At 37.1% G+C, this 16,771-nt stretch overlaps 1 protein-coding gene across 1 annotated transcript in view; it reads right to left on the reverse strand.

The window, feature by feature from the left end:
* The window catches only part of DNAH7 (dynein axonemal heavy chain 7), a 380,869-nt gene that overhangs the window by 242,816 nt on the left and 121,282 nt on the right, over positions 1 to 16,771 (reverse strand). The window contains exons 15-17 of the mRNA XM_055290080.2: positions 13,934 to 14,206; positions 13,062 to 13,189; positions 10,609 to 10,687 (exon numbers count right to left, since the gene is read on the reverse strand). Of these exons, the coding sequence (XP_055146055.1) occupies positions 10,609 to 10,687; positions 13,062 to 13,189; positions 13,934 to 14,206 (480 nt within the window). The remainder of the gene's footprint in view (positions 1 to 10,608; positions 10,688 to 13,061; positions 13,190 to 13,933; positions 14,207 to 16,771) is intronic.

Raw genomic sequence — 16,771 nt, forward strand, 5'->3', positions numbered from 1 at the left:
GGCAGGCGAATTGCTTGAACCCAGGAGGCAGTGGTTGCACTGAGCCGAGATCACATCACTGCACTCCAGCCTGGGTGACAGAATGAGACTCTGTCTCAAGAAAGAAGGGGAAGGGGAAGGGAAGAAAGAAAGGGAGAAGGAAGGAAATAATGAAGACCTAACAATGTTTTTGAAGGAGGAAGTTGCTTAGAAATTGTTCATTGATGTATTATTCTAATTAGACTAAATGTTTTCATGTTATAAATCCAAACCAACAGGATGCAAACCATGGTGATTTCTACAAGTAACAAAATGTCTAACTGAAAATATATTTTTGATAATTTAGTTAATCAGCTATCTGTGTAGTCAAATGACTGGATTTTTATTTCCCCTTACCGATAATAAAGGACTGATTTCTGTACTGAATAAGTTCACCAACTGTTTTGCCCTTGTGGTAATAATCTTTTTTAAAATATAGAAATATTTGAAATATCAGGCAATAAATCCTATTTGCTAATTCTGTCAAAGGTTGTTATGCATAGTAGAAATTCACAATAAATAATCCCCAAATTCCTAAATATTTCCAGTAATAGCTAGGAGGATAAATAATTGATACTCTCCATATTCAATATTCATTTTTCCAAAGGAATTTTCCTTTAATGAACAGGAATTTACAGTTTAACTCTCCAACTACATTTATAATCATTCATAACCAAAGAATCACTTGATGTCCAACAATAATTAATATAGAATATAAAAATATTCTAAAAAGAATATATATAGGCATATATGTATATTTTACACATAGTCACGTATGAAGGGCCTCAGTCCAAGTAGAAATACTTTTAAAAGGACAGAACTCCCTTAGAGACTGATATGCAAAAATTGGTTCTAATGATTTTAACAAATTTTCATTTAAGTGAATAATTTTTAAAAATACATATGTAATCACTGTAACTCTTTTTTATAATTTCCTGTGTATAGAAAGTTTTGAATGATTTTTACATTTTGCTGGGCGCACTTAAATATTTTAAAATCAAGATCGAGGCAGAGAAAGATGGCTGAATAGAAGCCTCCACTGATCATTCTCCCCATAGAAATACCAACTTTAACAACCATCTAAACCTAAAAGCACCTTCATGAAAACCAAACATCAAGTGGATGATCACAGTACCTGGTATTAACTTCATATCACTGAAAGAGGCACTGAAGAGGGTAGGAAAGATAGTCTTGAATTGTGGATGCCATCCCTCCCCCAGCCCCCAGCATCAGCTGCGAGGCACTGAGAATCTGTGTTCTCAGGGAGGGAGAGTGGGACTTTGTGTTGGAACTCGGTGCTGCCAACATGGGCAGACCTCAGCCAAGGCCCATGGAGGGACCACTTAGATCAGCCCTAGCCAGAGGGAAATCACCCATTCCAGACGTTACAACCTGAGTTTTGGCAAACCTTGCCACCATGGGCTAAAGTGTTCTGAGGCCCTAAACAACTTGAAAGGTAGTCTAGGCCACAAGAACTGCAACTCCCAGGCAAGTTTTAGTGCTGTGTGGGGTCACAGCCAGTGGGCTTGGGGATCACATGACCTAGTGACATACCAGCTAAAGAAGTGGTTGGGCCATCCTTCCCCCAACCCCACGCAGCACAGCTCACTGCTCCAAAGAAGACCCCTTCACTCCACTTGAGGAGAGGAAGAGAAAAGAGTAAAGAGGACTTTGCAACTTGGATACCAGCTCCGCCACAGTAGGATAGGGCACTGGGTAGAGTCATGAGGCCCCCATCCCAGGCCCTATCTCCTGGAAGACATTTCTAGACACACATGGGCATGGGCCAGAAGAAAACCCCCTGGCCTGAAGGGAGGGATGCAGTCCTGGCAAAATTCATCACCTGCTGACTAAAGAGCCCTCGGGCACTGAATAATCAGGAGCAGTAGCCAGTTAGGAAACATCCTGGGCTTTGGATGAGAGTCGGAGATGTCCTGGCTTCAGGTGTGATCTGGCACATTCACAACTGTAGTGGCTACCAGGAGAGACTCCTTCTGCCTAAGAAAAGCGAGAGAAGAGTAAAGAGGACTCTGTCTTGCAGTTTAGATACCTCGGCCTTGCAGCTCGGCCATAGTGTGGTAGTGTATGAAGTGGGATCTTGGGGTCCCCAATTCCAGGCCTTGGCTGTTAGAAGGAATTTCTGGACCTATCTTGGGCCAGAGGGGAGCCCACTTTTGTGAAAGTGGGTCCTAGGTTTAGCAACATGCACCACAACCTGATTGAAGAGACCTTGGGCCTTAAGTGAACATTAGCTGTGGCCTGGCAATACTCCCCAAGGACCTGTGGTGGTGGTGGACATAAGAGTCTCCTCTACTTATCAAAAGGGGAGGGAAGAGTGGGAAGGACTTTGTCTTGTGGTCTGATGCCAGTTCAGCTGCAACAGAGTAGAATACCAAGTAGATTCCTAAGGTTTCCCACTCCAGGCCCTGGCTCCCAGGCAGCATCTCAGGGACACTCGGGGCTGGGGGAACTCACCGACTTGAAGGGAAGAACACATGCCTGGATGGCTTCACCATCTGCTAATTGTAGAGCCCTAGGGCCTTGAATAAACACAGGCAGTAGCAAGGCAGAGGTTACCATGGGCCTTAAATGAGAACCAGTGTTGTGCTGGCTTCAGTTCTGACCAAGCACAGTCCCAGTGGTGATGGTCACAAGGGTGTTTGTGTCACCCCTCCCCCAGTTCCAGGCAGCTTAGCAGACAGAGAGAGACAGACAGAGAGAGAGAGAGAGAGAGAGAGAGAGAGAGACTCTCTAATTATTTGGGAGAAATTAAGGGAAGAGAGTAAGAGTCTCTGCCTGGTAATCAAGACAAGTCTTCCAGATTTTATCCAAGACCCCCCAGGCAGTACCTCTACAAGGCTATGAGATCCACAGTGTTACTGGGCTTGGGGTATCCCTTAATGCTGATACAGAAGAAGTGACCAAATACTTAGATCACAACATTCAAGTCCCTTCAAATACCTGGAAAGTCTTCTCAAGAAGGATGGGTACAAACAAGCCCAGAATGCTAAGAGAACAATACCTAACTCTTCAACGCCCAGACACCAATGAATATCCACAAGCATCAAGACCGTCCAAGAAAACATAACCTCATCAAACAACCTAAATAAGGCACCAAAGAGATAAACCCAAAGAGATAGAGATATGTGACATTTCAGACAGACAATTCAAAATAGCTGTTTCCAGGAAACTCTTTGAAATTCAAGATAACACCAAGAAGGAATTCAGAATCTCATCATATAAACTTAACAAAGAATTTGAAATAATTAAAAAGAATCAAGAAGAAATTCTGGGGTTGAAAATGCAATTGACATACTGAAGAATGCATCAGACTCTTAATAGCAGAGTTGATCAAACAGAAGAAAGAATTAGTGAGCTTGAAGACAGGCTATTTAAAAATACACAGAGGAGACAAAAGAAAAAAGGATAAAAAAGAATGAAATACACCTATAGGATCTGGAAAATAGCCTCAAAAGGGCAAATCTAAGAGTTATTGGCCATAAAGAAGAGGTAGAGAGAGAGAGATAGGTAGAACCTTATTCAAAAGGATAACAAAATTTTCCAAACCTAGAGAAAAATATCAATATTTCGGTACAAGAAGGTTATAGAACACCAAGCAGATTTAACCCAATAAAGACTACCTCAAAGTATTTAATAATCAAACTCCTAAAGGTCAAAAATAAAGAAAGGATCCTAAAAACAGCAAGAGAAAATAAACAACCCACAATGGAGCTCAAACACGTCTGACTGCGGACTTTTCAGTGAGAACCTCACCAGCCAGCAAAGAGTGGCATGACATATTTAAAGTGCTGAAGGAAAAATAACTTGTACCCTAGAATAGTAAATCTGGTGAAAATATCCTTCAAACATGAAGGGGAAAGACAAACTTTCCCAGACAAACAAAAGCTGAGGGATTTCATCAACACCAGACCTGTCCTACAAGGAATATTAAAGGGAGTTCTTCAATCTGAAAGCAAAGGGTAATAATAAACAATAATAAATCATCTGAAGGTACAAAACTCATCAATTACGGTAAACAGAAAAACACAGACTATTATAACACTGTAATTGCAGTGGGTAAACTATATATATATATGTTAAGTAGAAAGACAGAAAGATGAACTGATAAAAAATAACTACAACAACTTTTCCAGACAGATAGTATAATAAGATATAAGCAGACACAACAAAATGTTAAAAAGCAGGGGGATAGACAGTCAAAACATAGATTTTTAAATTAATTTTCTTTTTGCTTATTTGTTTATGCAATCAGTGTTGTCAACAATTTAAAATAATAAATTATAAGATATTATTTGCAAAATTTATGGTAACCTCAAATCAAAAAACATACAACAAACATACAGAAAATGAAAAGCAGGAAGCTAAAACATACCACCAAAGAAAATCACCTTCACTAAAAGGAAGACAAAAAGGAGAAAAAGAAGGAAGAGAAGACTGCAAAACAACCAGAAAACAAGTGACAAAATGGCAGGAGTATATCCTTACTTATCAATCAAAATTATCAATAACATCAAATGTAAATGGACTAAACTCTCCAATCCAAAGACATAGCCTTGCTGAATGGATAATAAAACAAGACCCAGTGATCTTTCACCTACAAGAAACACACTTCACCTACAAAGACACACATAGCCTGACAATAAAGAGATAGAAAAAGATATTCCATGCCAATGAAAACCAAAAGAGACCCAGAGTAGCTACACTTATATCAGAAAAAGTAGATTTCAAGATAAAAGCTATTAAAAGAGACAAAGAAGGTCATTGTATAATGATATAGGGGCCGATTCAGCCAGAGGATATAATAATTGAAGATATATAGGCACCCAACACTGGAGCACCAGGTATATTAAGCAAATATTATTAGAGCTAAACAGAGAGATAGACCTCAATACAATAATAACTGGAGACTTAAATACCCCATTTCAACATTCATACAATACATGTCATACAAAAAAGATCATATGTCATATGTCATACAAAAAAAGATCATTCATACAAAAAAATAAAAAAAGAATCATTAGATTTAATCTGCACTATAGACCAAATAGACCCAATAGATATTTACAGAACATTTCATCCAATGGCTGCAAAATACACATCCTTCTCTGCAGCACATGGATCATTCTCAAGGATAGACCATATATTAGATGCCAAAACAAATCTTAAAACATTCAAAAAATTGAAATAATATCAAGCATAGTCTCTGACCACAATGGAATAAAACAAGAAATCAGTAACAAAAGGAATTCTGGAAACTACACAAACACATGGAAATAATATGCTCCTGAATGATCAGTGAGTCAATGAAGAAATTAAGAAGGAAATTGAAAAAATTCCTTGGAGGGAGTGATAATGGAAACACAACATACCAAAACCTATGGGATACAGCAAAAGCAGCACAAAAAGGGAATTTTATAGCTACAAGTGGCTAAATCAAAAAGTAGAAAAACTTCAAATAAACAACCCTCTGATTTAAATAATTCTCAAAGCAAGCGCAAATCAAACCCAAAATTAGTATAAGAAAATAAATAATAAACATCAGAGCAGAAATAAATGAAATTGAAATAAAGGAAAGAATACCAAAAAATGAAAAGTTGGTTTTATGAAAAGCTAAACAACATTGACATACCTTTAGCCAGACTAAGAAAAAAAGAGAGAAGACTCAAATAAATAAAATCAGAGATGAAAAAGAAGACATGACAATCAAAACCACAGAAATTCAGAGGATCATTAGAGGCTACTACAGAAAACTATATCCCAATAAATTGGAAAACCTAGAAGAAATGGACAAATTCCTAGACACATACAAACTACCAAGATTGAACCACAAAGAAATACAAAACCTTAACAGACCAGCAGGTAACAAGATCAAGTAACAAGATCAAATCCATAATAAAAAGTGTCCCAACAGGGAAAAGCCCACAACCTGATGGCTTTACTGCTGAATTCTACCAAACCTTCCTACTCAAACTAATACCAAAAAAAAAAAAAAAACAAAAACAAAAACAAAAAAAAACTAGAGGAGAGGCGATATGGTTTGGCTGTGTCCCTACCCAAATCTCATCTTGAATTGTAGTTCCCATAATCGCCATGTGTCATGGGAGGGACCCAGTGGGAGGTAATTGAATTACGGAGGCAGTTATCCTCAGGCTGTTCTGGTGATAGTGAGTCAGTTCTCAGGAGATCTGATGGTTTTATAAGGGGCTTTTCCACCGTGCTTCATTCATTCTTTGCCTTCCTGCTGCCATGTGAAGAAGGACATGTTTGCTTTCCCTTCTGCCATGATTGTAAGTTTTCTGAGGTCTCCCCAGCCTTGCAGAACTGTGAGTCAATTAAACCTCTTTCCTTTATAAATCATCCAGTCTCAGGTATTTCTTCAAATCAGCATGAGAACAGACTAATGCAAGGAGGAAATACTTTCAAGCTCATTCTATGAGGCCAGTATTACCCTGACACCAAAACTAGACAAAGATGCATCAAAAAAGAGAAAACTTTAAGATAATATCTCTGATGAATATTGATACAAAAGTCCTCAACAAAATACTAGCAAACTGAATTCAACCACACATTAAAAAGGTCATTCATAAGGACTAGGTGGGATTTATCCCAGGGATGCAAGGATGATCCAACATATATAAATTAATGTGATACATCATATCAACAGAATGAAGGACAAAATTCATATGACCATTTTGATTGATGCTAAAAAAGCATTTTATAAAATTCAACATTGCTTTATGATAAAAAAAAAACCCTCAAAAATTGTGCACAGGAGGACACAATAAAAACCACAGGACAGACTCACAGCTAGTACCATACTGAATGGGGAAAAACTGAAAGCCTTTCCTCTAAAATCTGGAACACAACAAGGATGCCAATCTTCACCACTGTGATTCAACATAGTACTGGAAGTCCTAGCTAGAGCAATCAGATAAGAGAAAGAAATAAAAGTCTTCCAAATTAGAAAGAAAGCAGTCAAATTATCCTTGCTTGCAGATAATATATTATATTTGAAAAATCCTAGAGACTCCACCAAAATACTATTAGAACTGATAAACAAATTCGGTAAAGTTGCAGGATACAAACTTACATACAGAAACCAGTAGCATTTACATTTACGTATGCCAAAGGTGGGACAATCTGAAAAAGAAATCAAGAAAGTAATCTCATTTACAACAGCCACAAATAAAATTAAATACCTAGGATTAACCAAAGAAGTGAAAGATCTCTATAGTGAAAATTATAACACAATGATGAAAGAAATTGAAGACACCAAAAAAAGGAAAGATATTCCATGTTCATAAATTAGAAGAATCCAATATTGTTAAAATGTCCATACTACCCCCAAAGTAATGTCAATGTCAATGACATTCCTCAGAAATAGAAAAAAAAAATCTTAAAATTTATACGAAACCACAAAAACCCCAGAATAGCCAAAGCTGTCTGGAGCAAAAAGAACAAAACTGGAGGGATCACATTACCTGATTAGAAATTATACTATAGAGCTATAGTAACCAAAATAGCATGGTACTTGCAGAAAAACTGACACACAGATTATTGGAACAGAATGGAGAACACAGAAACAAATTCATAAATCTACAGTGAACTCATTTTCGAGAAAAATGCCAAGAACATACCTTGGGATAAGGGCAGTCTCTTCAATAAATGGTACTGGGCAAACTGGATATTCATATGCAGAAGAATGAAACTAGACCTCTGTCTCTCGACATATATAAAAATCAAATAAAAATGGATTAAAGACTTAAATCTAAGACCTCAAACTATGAAACTGCTATAAGGAAACATTGGAGAAACTTTCCAGGAACTTGGACTGGGCAAATATTTCTTGAGTAATACACCACAAGTACAGGCAAACAAAGCAAAATTGGACAAATGGGATCACATCCAGTTAAAAACCTGCTACATGGCAAAGGAAACGATCAACAACATGAAGAGACAACCCCGAGCATGGGAGAAAATATTTGCAAACTACCCATCTGATGAGGGATTAATAACCAGAACTACACTATTGCAGCACTATACAAGGAGCTCAAACAACTCTATAGAAAAATCTCTGATAATCTGATGAAAAAGTGGGCAAATTATCTGAATAGATATTTCTCAAAACAAGACATACAAATGGCAAACAGGCATGTGAAAAGGTGCTCAACATCACTGATCATCAGAGAGATGCAAATCAAAACTACAATGACCTATCGTTTCATTCCAGTTAAAATGGCTTTTATCCAAAAGACAGGCAAAAACAAAGGCTGCTGAGAATGCGGAGAAAAGGGAACCCTCTTACACTGGTGGTGGGAACGTAAATTAGTACAACCACTACGGAGAACAGTGTGGAGGTTTCTTGAAAAACTAAAACTAAAGCTACCACATGATCCAGCAATCCCACTGCTGATATATACCCCAAAGAAGGGAAATCAGTATATTGAAGAGATATCTGCACTCCCATGTTTGTTGCAGCACTATTCACAATACCCAAGATTTGGAAGCAATGTTAAGTGTCCATCAACAGATGAATAGAAAAAGAAAATGTGGGACACAATGCAGTACTATTCAGTTATAAAAAAGAATGAGATTCTGTCATGAGCAATAACATGGATGGAACTGAAGATCATTATGTGAAATAAGCCAGGCACAGAAAGACAAACTTTGCATGTTCACACTTATTTGTGATAGGTAAAAATTAGAACAATTGAACTCATGGAGGTAGAGAATAGAAGGATGGTTACCAGAGGCTGTAAGGGAAGTGGGTGGATGTGGGGGATGTGGTGAAGGTTAGTGGGTGCAAAAATATATTAACATTTTGAAAGAATGAAAAAGATCTAGTATTTGATAGCATAACAAGATGACTATTGTCAATAATTTAATTGTACATTTTGAAATATCTAAAAGTATATAATTGGATTGTTTGAAACACAAAGGATAAATGCTTGAGGTGCCACATACCCCATTTACCCTGAGGTGATTATTACACATTATAAGCCTACATCAAAATATCTCATATTCCCCATAAATATATGCACCTGTTATGCACCCATGAAAATTAAAAATAAAACAAAATTTTAAAGGATTTTTTGAATAATAGAAAATGGAAAAATACCACAAAACTTAATGTTATATGAATGAAAAGTAAACAAAATGAAATGGCAATTAGCTAGTTGTTTAACATTATTTTATTTGCCATTAGGTAGACTTCTGTATTAATCCATTTTGTGTTGCTATGAAGGAGTACCTGAGGCTGGGTAAATTTGTAAAGAAAATAGGTTTTTTTGGCTGACAGTTCTGCTAGCTGTTCAAGAAGCATGGTGCCAGCATCTGCTTCTGGTCAGGGCCTCAGGAAGCTTTTACTCATGGCAGAAGGCAAAGGGTAATGTGACACATGGCAAGAGGGGGAGCAGAAGAGAAAGGAGGGGATGCCAGGCTCTTTTTAATCATCAGATCTCAAGAAAACTAAACTAGCAAGAAGTCACTCATTACCATCAGGAAGGCACCAAGCCATTCATGAGGGATCCACCAAAAACCTCCTATTAGGCCCCATCTCCAACACTGGGGATCATGTTTCAACATAAGATTTGGAGGAGACAAGCATTCAAACTGTATCAACTTCAAACATAGAAGTAACATGAGAAATGATGAAAGTGAGACTTACCTAATATTTTCAGTGTCACAAATTCTATGCCCAAAATATACCTCAACAAACTATCACAGAAAAGCTTAATATAAAGAAAATACAGCTTTTATAAAAAAATAAAATGTCACTTAAGGCTTAAATATTTGTTGATAAAATAAATGAAGAGTGATTACACAGCTCAGGCTGCCCAGGACAGTCCTGGTTTGTTCCTGTTAGCATGGCAATAATTGTTGCGTGTTCTCAAAAATAACCTGATAGATAATTGCATTAATTGTTCCAATACTTCACCTCTCCAGTATGCATGCCCTGTAGGGTCCTCTCAATCAGACTTGTTTTGGTCAATGAGATGTTAGCTAATGTGACACAAACAGAGTCTTGAAAAGCACTTGTACAACTGAATTTGCTTGCATGTCTGTAGCATGACATGAGAACACACCCAGACGAGCCTGCTGGGGCTTGAGGGACAAGTGGAGCCAAGTCACCCTGCTGAAGGATAGTTAGACTAGTCAACCCAACTGAGTGAGTGACCCAACAGGGTGATCCCATGGAGATCAGAAGAACCAACCAGGAGCATCTAGCCTAAATTACCAAACTGCAAACTCATGAGCTATGTATTTTGAAAGTCATTATTATTTTTTATTTTTTATTTTTTTTTGAGACAGAGTCTTGCTGTGTTGCTAGGCTGGAGTGCAGTGGTGCAATCTCGACTCACTGCAACCTCTGCCTCCCGGGTTCAAGCGATTCTCCTGCCTCAGCCTCCCGAGTAGCTGGGACTACAGGCGCACGCCACCATGCCCAGCTAATTGAAAGTCATTATTATTTTTAATCTGTCTTAACTTTTGGAGTGATTTGTTACTCTGCATTATTGTGTCAATAATTAATTGATACACACACAATTATGGAGAAGCTATAAACAATACCTTCATTTCCATTAGTTCTGCTGTATTTGGAGGAGTGCTAAGAGCTTTTTCAGCTATCCTCTCAAATTCATCGCATAATCTGAAACACCAAGCAAAACCAATCTTACATATTTACAGTTAAATTTAATTCCAAAATATATTCCTGTATACTGTTTAAATATTCCATTGCATGAAAAATAAAAACTATAACTTAGCTATATGACATCTAATAATTAAAAGCAAATTTGAATACATTTCCTTATTCAGAGCACATTTGATGATCTATTACATTTTCAACTATAATATTGTGATAGTGATACATAAATGAATCAGAGAGCATAATGGCCCTCAAGCAACTCACAATACAGTAAGGGAGACAGGACTGTGAGCAATCACTTCCAACCTGAGCTTTAAGGGCTCTAAGAGAGATTTAGTTGAGATGGCACAAAGAAAGTAGTACAAAGGAAAGGAATGATTAACTATACTTGGAGGGATTGTTGAAAATAGGCATGTGTGCTCAGAAACTTCCAGTAATATGCAAATATTTCCTATTGATTTGGGTTGCTGCCAATATAAATCTTGAACTTATCTTGGCATACAGAAAAAAAAAGTAGCAAGAACTAAGGGAGTTCAAATGAAACGAGTAGAACAATTCTTCAGTAAAATTGGCTGAAAGGTGAAGGAGAGCGGAACAGCATGGGGATAATGGGTTAAAAAGTCTGGGGCTGGGAGATGTAAGAGGGCCTCCAACATATTTGTAACTTTCACAGGGAAAATCAGTCAGGAAGGAGAGGTTCAAAATAAGGAATATAGAAGGGATAACTGAAGGAGCCAGGTTCAGAGGCATTGAAAGCAATGGGGCTGAGCTCCAAGGCACAGAGAAAAACTGAATGGTGTGACAGACTCCTGCCCTCTGAGTATGTGGGAGACAGGCTTTCTGGAGAGGTGAGTCAAACCATGCAGGAGCAACAAGTGGAAGGCATTCATATCTAATGGCTCCTTTAATAGTCCTGATATGTCCTCTGTCCATCCTAGGGAGTCTGGTGAGAGGCAAGAGGCATAATTAGGAGAAAATGGGAAAAAGTAGAACTGGCACAAGCTCAGAGAGCATTAAGAGGCAGGAGAAGTAGCCACGCAATTAAAATAAGTATTTCACCCAGCATGAACAGCAGTAAGAAGACACTTTCACTATTCTTCTAGTTCTCTTAGAGGAAAAGGTGCTTTAAGCTGAAAATCTGATCTGGTTCCTAGATAAGGTACTCAAGTCCTAGTCCTCTTTCACACGGTACCTTCATCCCCAGCCTTTCCTTTCACTTCTCTTCCCTCACGCTGTCTGTGAAAGCAATGCAAACCACTCCTAGTTCTTGGAATACACCCTTCCATTTTCACACCTCACTGCCCTCTACATATTATCCTCTCTTCCTGGAATTCTTTTACCCACACTGTACACCTGACAGACTCCCACTCATCCTTCAAAATAAAATTCACAAGTCAGTTCTTCTTTGCAGCCTTCCCTGATTCTCCCCTCTCCCCCAAACTCCATCTTGGGAGGAAATTAATTCTGTCCTCTCTGTTCTACCTTGTGGCTCATTACAGTACTTATTGCATGGTATTGTAATTTACTGGTTTGTGTGTCTATTTCTCCATCTACATTTTAACTTCCTTCAGCAATTTTATTTTAGAGTCTTAGAGCCTAAGTGGCTAGTTTTGTGCCTAACACATAGTAGGTAAATAGAACTTCCTTCAGGCTTCTATACAGCTTGAAAGAAATATTTTTAATGATCAATTTTTTCTCTGATACCATAATCATAAAATATATCCTGATTATTTAGAGTTTTTCACCCATGTAGCTGATGCCAGTCAAGAGATTCCCAGAGCAACGTTACCACCAGTTGTTGGAAGACTAGTTACACTTTTCTACTTCTTGTCTTAAAGAAACAGGTATTCTGCTTTATACACTAGTATTCTGTGAGTTTACTTCACATGGGTCAGTTTTCCCAAAAATCCCTAGGTTAGTTACAAATGAATTTCCAGATAAAAGAAAAAGTTACCATGGCCCTCAAGAGTAATTTTAGGAAGATGAAGTTTCAAATGTGATGATGGTCCCTTAGGACCCATAACAACTACTATGTAAATCCACTTTGAAACCCACTTTGCATATTGATTACACAAATATAAAAATCTGAATTTAGATAATGTGCACTTGACTTGTGTAAACCAAATACAAACACATTTTAATACCACCTTAACTCAGACAATTGGGGAGGCACATTTGTGGTGAAAAAAATAATAATACTAATAATCACATCACATCACAAAGTGATACTTAAAGCCAAGTAGAAATAAGTTTAGCATAATCATTTCTTTTGAATCATTTATGGCATTGCTCTAATCCATTACTTTAGTTGAGTGACAGCTGATTCTATTAAACATCCCCTCCCAAAAAATAAAAAAAATCAGTATCACATAAATACCTTGTATTTATTTCCTGATGATCTCTGAACATTTTAGCTAGAAGTTTCCCACAAATAATATCTGCTCGCTTCACCAAAGCTCTGATTAATTCCTCACAGTGCATTTCAAACATTCCTAAACGAATAGTCTGCAAAAGATTAAAAGTTTAATCAACATAAGAAATAAAACAAATATATTTTCACAATTTTGCCATTCTCATAATTTTTATTTTTGTGTGTGATGTAACAAGATTGAGATTTTTAAAAATATATATAATTTGGGGAAGGTTTTCTGAATAATCATTTGTATTATACAACTATCTTCCGGGTAAATATCCTTGAAAAGTTTATTATCTTGGAAACCAATTCAATCTCAGGACAATAATAGCAATAACAATTTTGGTGAATTGAATTACTGTATTACTAAATAAATAATGTAGGTTTCAAACGTTATAGTTGCTCTGTACAAAAAAATACATGTTCATGGTAGAAAATTTAGAAAATGTAAAAAAAGACAAATTTTAAGTTACTAGTATTCTACAAACAGAACCACATTTTGGTGTAATTACCATATTTTCCACAGGATTTATAAACACTAAGGCAAAAATCAAATAGGTTCTTGGAATTGTAGGGACGGTGCTAATTATATAAAATACTTGCCAGAGTTGTGGTAGTAGAGTCTCAGCTACATGAGCACAAGAACTGTGTTTTGCCTAGATTCTTATACCCAGGGCTTACCACAATGCTAGGGACACATCAGAAGCTCAGTAAATATTTTTCCTGTTGATGGTAATGTTGTAATTCTTTCACTGTGTTCTAAAAATACATCCTAATAAAACTGGGGAAAAGATACCAGATAGAGATAACAGTTGTACAAAACTGGAGTCATTTACCTTTATGGATGTGTACTGTATTTCCTCTATTAGTTTCTGGTATTTGCGAATTTCATCTATTATTTTTTCATAACTATGATTTTCTGCGAGGAAGTTATCAACATCTCGCTCAGCTTTTCTGGTAATTAAAAAGTCATACTTGTCATAGAGTCTGAGGTGCTCAGTAGGTGTCACACTCTCTTTCATAATAACTTCCTTGATCTTTTCTTTGTGAGCATCTACGATTTCATTCAGAATTATGGGCTTCAAGGTTGTTGGTTTAGACTTACTTTCCTAAACAAGGGGGTAAAAATAATAGTATTTAAAATATCTTAAAGTAACTATATCATTTATCTTTGTATAAATGCCAATCTTACAATGTTTCCTGTCTTTTTATTCACGAGGTTGTTTTCATTGTTTAATCTCTAATCTATAAAAAGATATTAGACTAATTGCAGCAGTGTTTTAAAATGTAGGGTTCATATAATTTTTTGTTTTCTTTAAGGCTACCTAGTTGTGTTTTGTTTTTCTGTATGGATGAAAGAACAGTCACTTGAAAATATATACGAAATAATATTTAGAATAAAAAACAGCAAAATATACATTTTTTTATTTTTAATTGACATAATTATACATATTTATGGAATACAATGTGATGCTTTGACACATGTATACATTGTGTATTGATCAAATCAACATAATTAGTAAATCCATCACCTCAAACATTTCTCGCTTCTTTGTAGTAAAAACACTCAAAATCCTCCCTTCTAGCTATTTTGAGATATATAATGCATTATTGTTAACTATAGTTGCCCTAATGTGCAATAGAACACCAGAACTTACTCCTCCCATTTAACCGTAACTTTGTACCCAATTACCAACCTGTCCCCATCTCCCCCATTCCTTGCTACCCTTCCTAGCCTCTGGTAACCACTATTCTACTCTTTATTTCTATGAGATCAACTTTTTCAGATTCAACATGTAAGTGAGATCATTCAGTATTTGTCTTTCTGTGTGGCTTATTTCAGTTAACATAATGCCCTCCAGGGTCATCCATATAATTGCAAATGACAGGACTTCCTTGTTTCTATAGCTGAATAGTATTCCACTGTGTACATATATATATCACATTTTCTTTATCCATTCAACCACTGATGGACACTTAAGTCAATTCCATATCTTGGTTATTAGGAATAGCGCTGTAACAAACAGGAGAGTGCAGATACCTCTTCAACATACTGATTTCCTTTCCTTTAGCATATATACCCAATAGTGGGATTGCTGTATCATATGGTTGTACTACATGCAATTTTTTGAGGAACCTCTACTGTTTTCTATACTGGCTGCACTAATTTACATTCCCACCAACAGTGTGTCTTTTCTCTACATCCTTGTCAACACATCATCCTTTGTCTTTTCAATAATAGCTATTCTAACTAGAGTGAGGTGACATTTCATTGTGGTTTCTATTTGTATTTATCTGATAATTAGAGATGTAGAACATTTTTTAATATACCTGTTAGCCATCTATTTGTATATCTTCTTATGATAAATGTCCTATCGGGGTTTCCATCAATAAATAGGATTATTTGTGGTTTTGCTATTGAGTTCCTTTTATATTCTGAATATTAACCTCTTGTCAGATATTGATATAGTTTGAATCTATGTCCCTGCCAAATCTCATGTTGAATTGTAATCCCCAGTGTTGCAGGTAGGGCCTGGTGGGAGGTGTCTGGGTCATGGGGGTGGATTCCTCATGGTTTGGCTCTGCCCTTGCCATAGCAAACAAGTTCTCATGAGATCTGGTCATTTAAAAGTGTGTGGTAACTCCCCACCCCAGTCTCTCTTGCTCCTGCTCCTGCCACGTGAGACACCTGTTCCCTCTTCACCTTCCATCGTGTCTGGAAGCTTCCTGAGGCCTCCCCAGAAGCAGATGCAAGCACTATGCTTACTGTACAGCCTGCAGCATCATAAGCCAATTAAACCTCTTTTTAAAATAAATTATCCAGTCTCAGGTATCTCTTTATAGTGATGCAAGAATGACCTGTCACAGATATACAGTTTGCAAATTTTTTATCCCATTATGTGAGCTCTTTATTCATTGCTTCCTTTATGCAGAAGCTTTTTAGTTTGATGTAATCCCATTTGTCAATTTTTATTTTTGCTGCCTGTGTTTTTGAGGTCTTATCCAAAAAATCCTTGTGCAGATCAATCTTATAAAGCATTTGCCCTATATTTTCTTATAGTACTTTCATAGTTTTGGGTGTTACATTTAAGTCTTTAATCCACCTTGAGGTGATTTTTATATATGGTGAGAGACAGGGGTCTAGTTTGATTTTTCTGTATGTGGATATCCAATTTTCCTAGCACCATTTATACTTTCCCAAAGTATGCTCTTGGTGCCTTTGTCAAAAATTAGTTACTGGCTGGACATGGTGGCTCACACCTGTAATCCCAGCACTTTGGGAGGCCAAGGCAGGCAGATCACTTGAGCCCAGGAGTTCAAGACCAGCCTGAGCAACATGGCGAAACCCTGTCTCTACAAAAAACACAAAAAATTAGTGGTAGTGTACATCTGTAGTCCCAGCTACTCCAAGGGCACTGAGGTGAGAGAATCACCTGAGCCCAGGAGGTCAAGACTGCAGTGAGCCATGATCATGCCACTGCACTCCAACCTAGGCGACACAGTAAGACCCTGTCTCGAAAAAAAAAAAAGTTACTGTAGAAGTGTGGATTTATTTCTAGGTTATCTATGCCATTCCATTGGTCTATGTGTTTGTTTTTATGCCAGTACCACGATGTTTTGGTTACTATAGCTTTGTAGTGTGTGTGTGTGTGTGTGTGTGTGTGTGTGTGTGT

Source organism: Symphalangus syndactylus, chromosome 8 (assembly GCF_028878055.3).
Source record: "Symphalangus syndactylus isolate Jambi chromosome 8, NHGRI_mSymSyn1-v2.1_pri, whole genome shotgun sequence".
Taxonomy (NCBI): Eukaryota; Metazoa; Chordata; class Mammalia; order Primates; family Hylobatidae; genus Symphalangus; species Symphalangus syndactylus.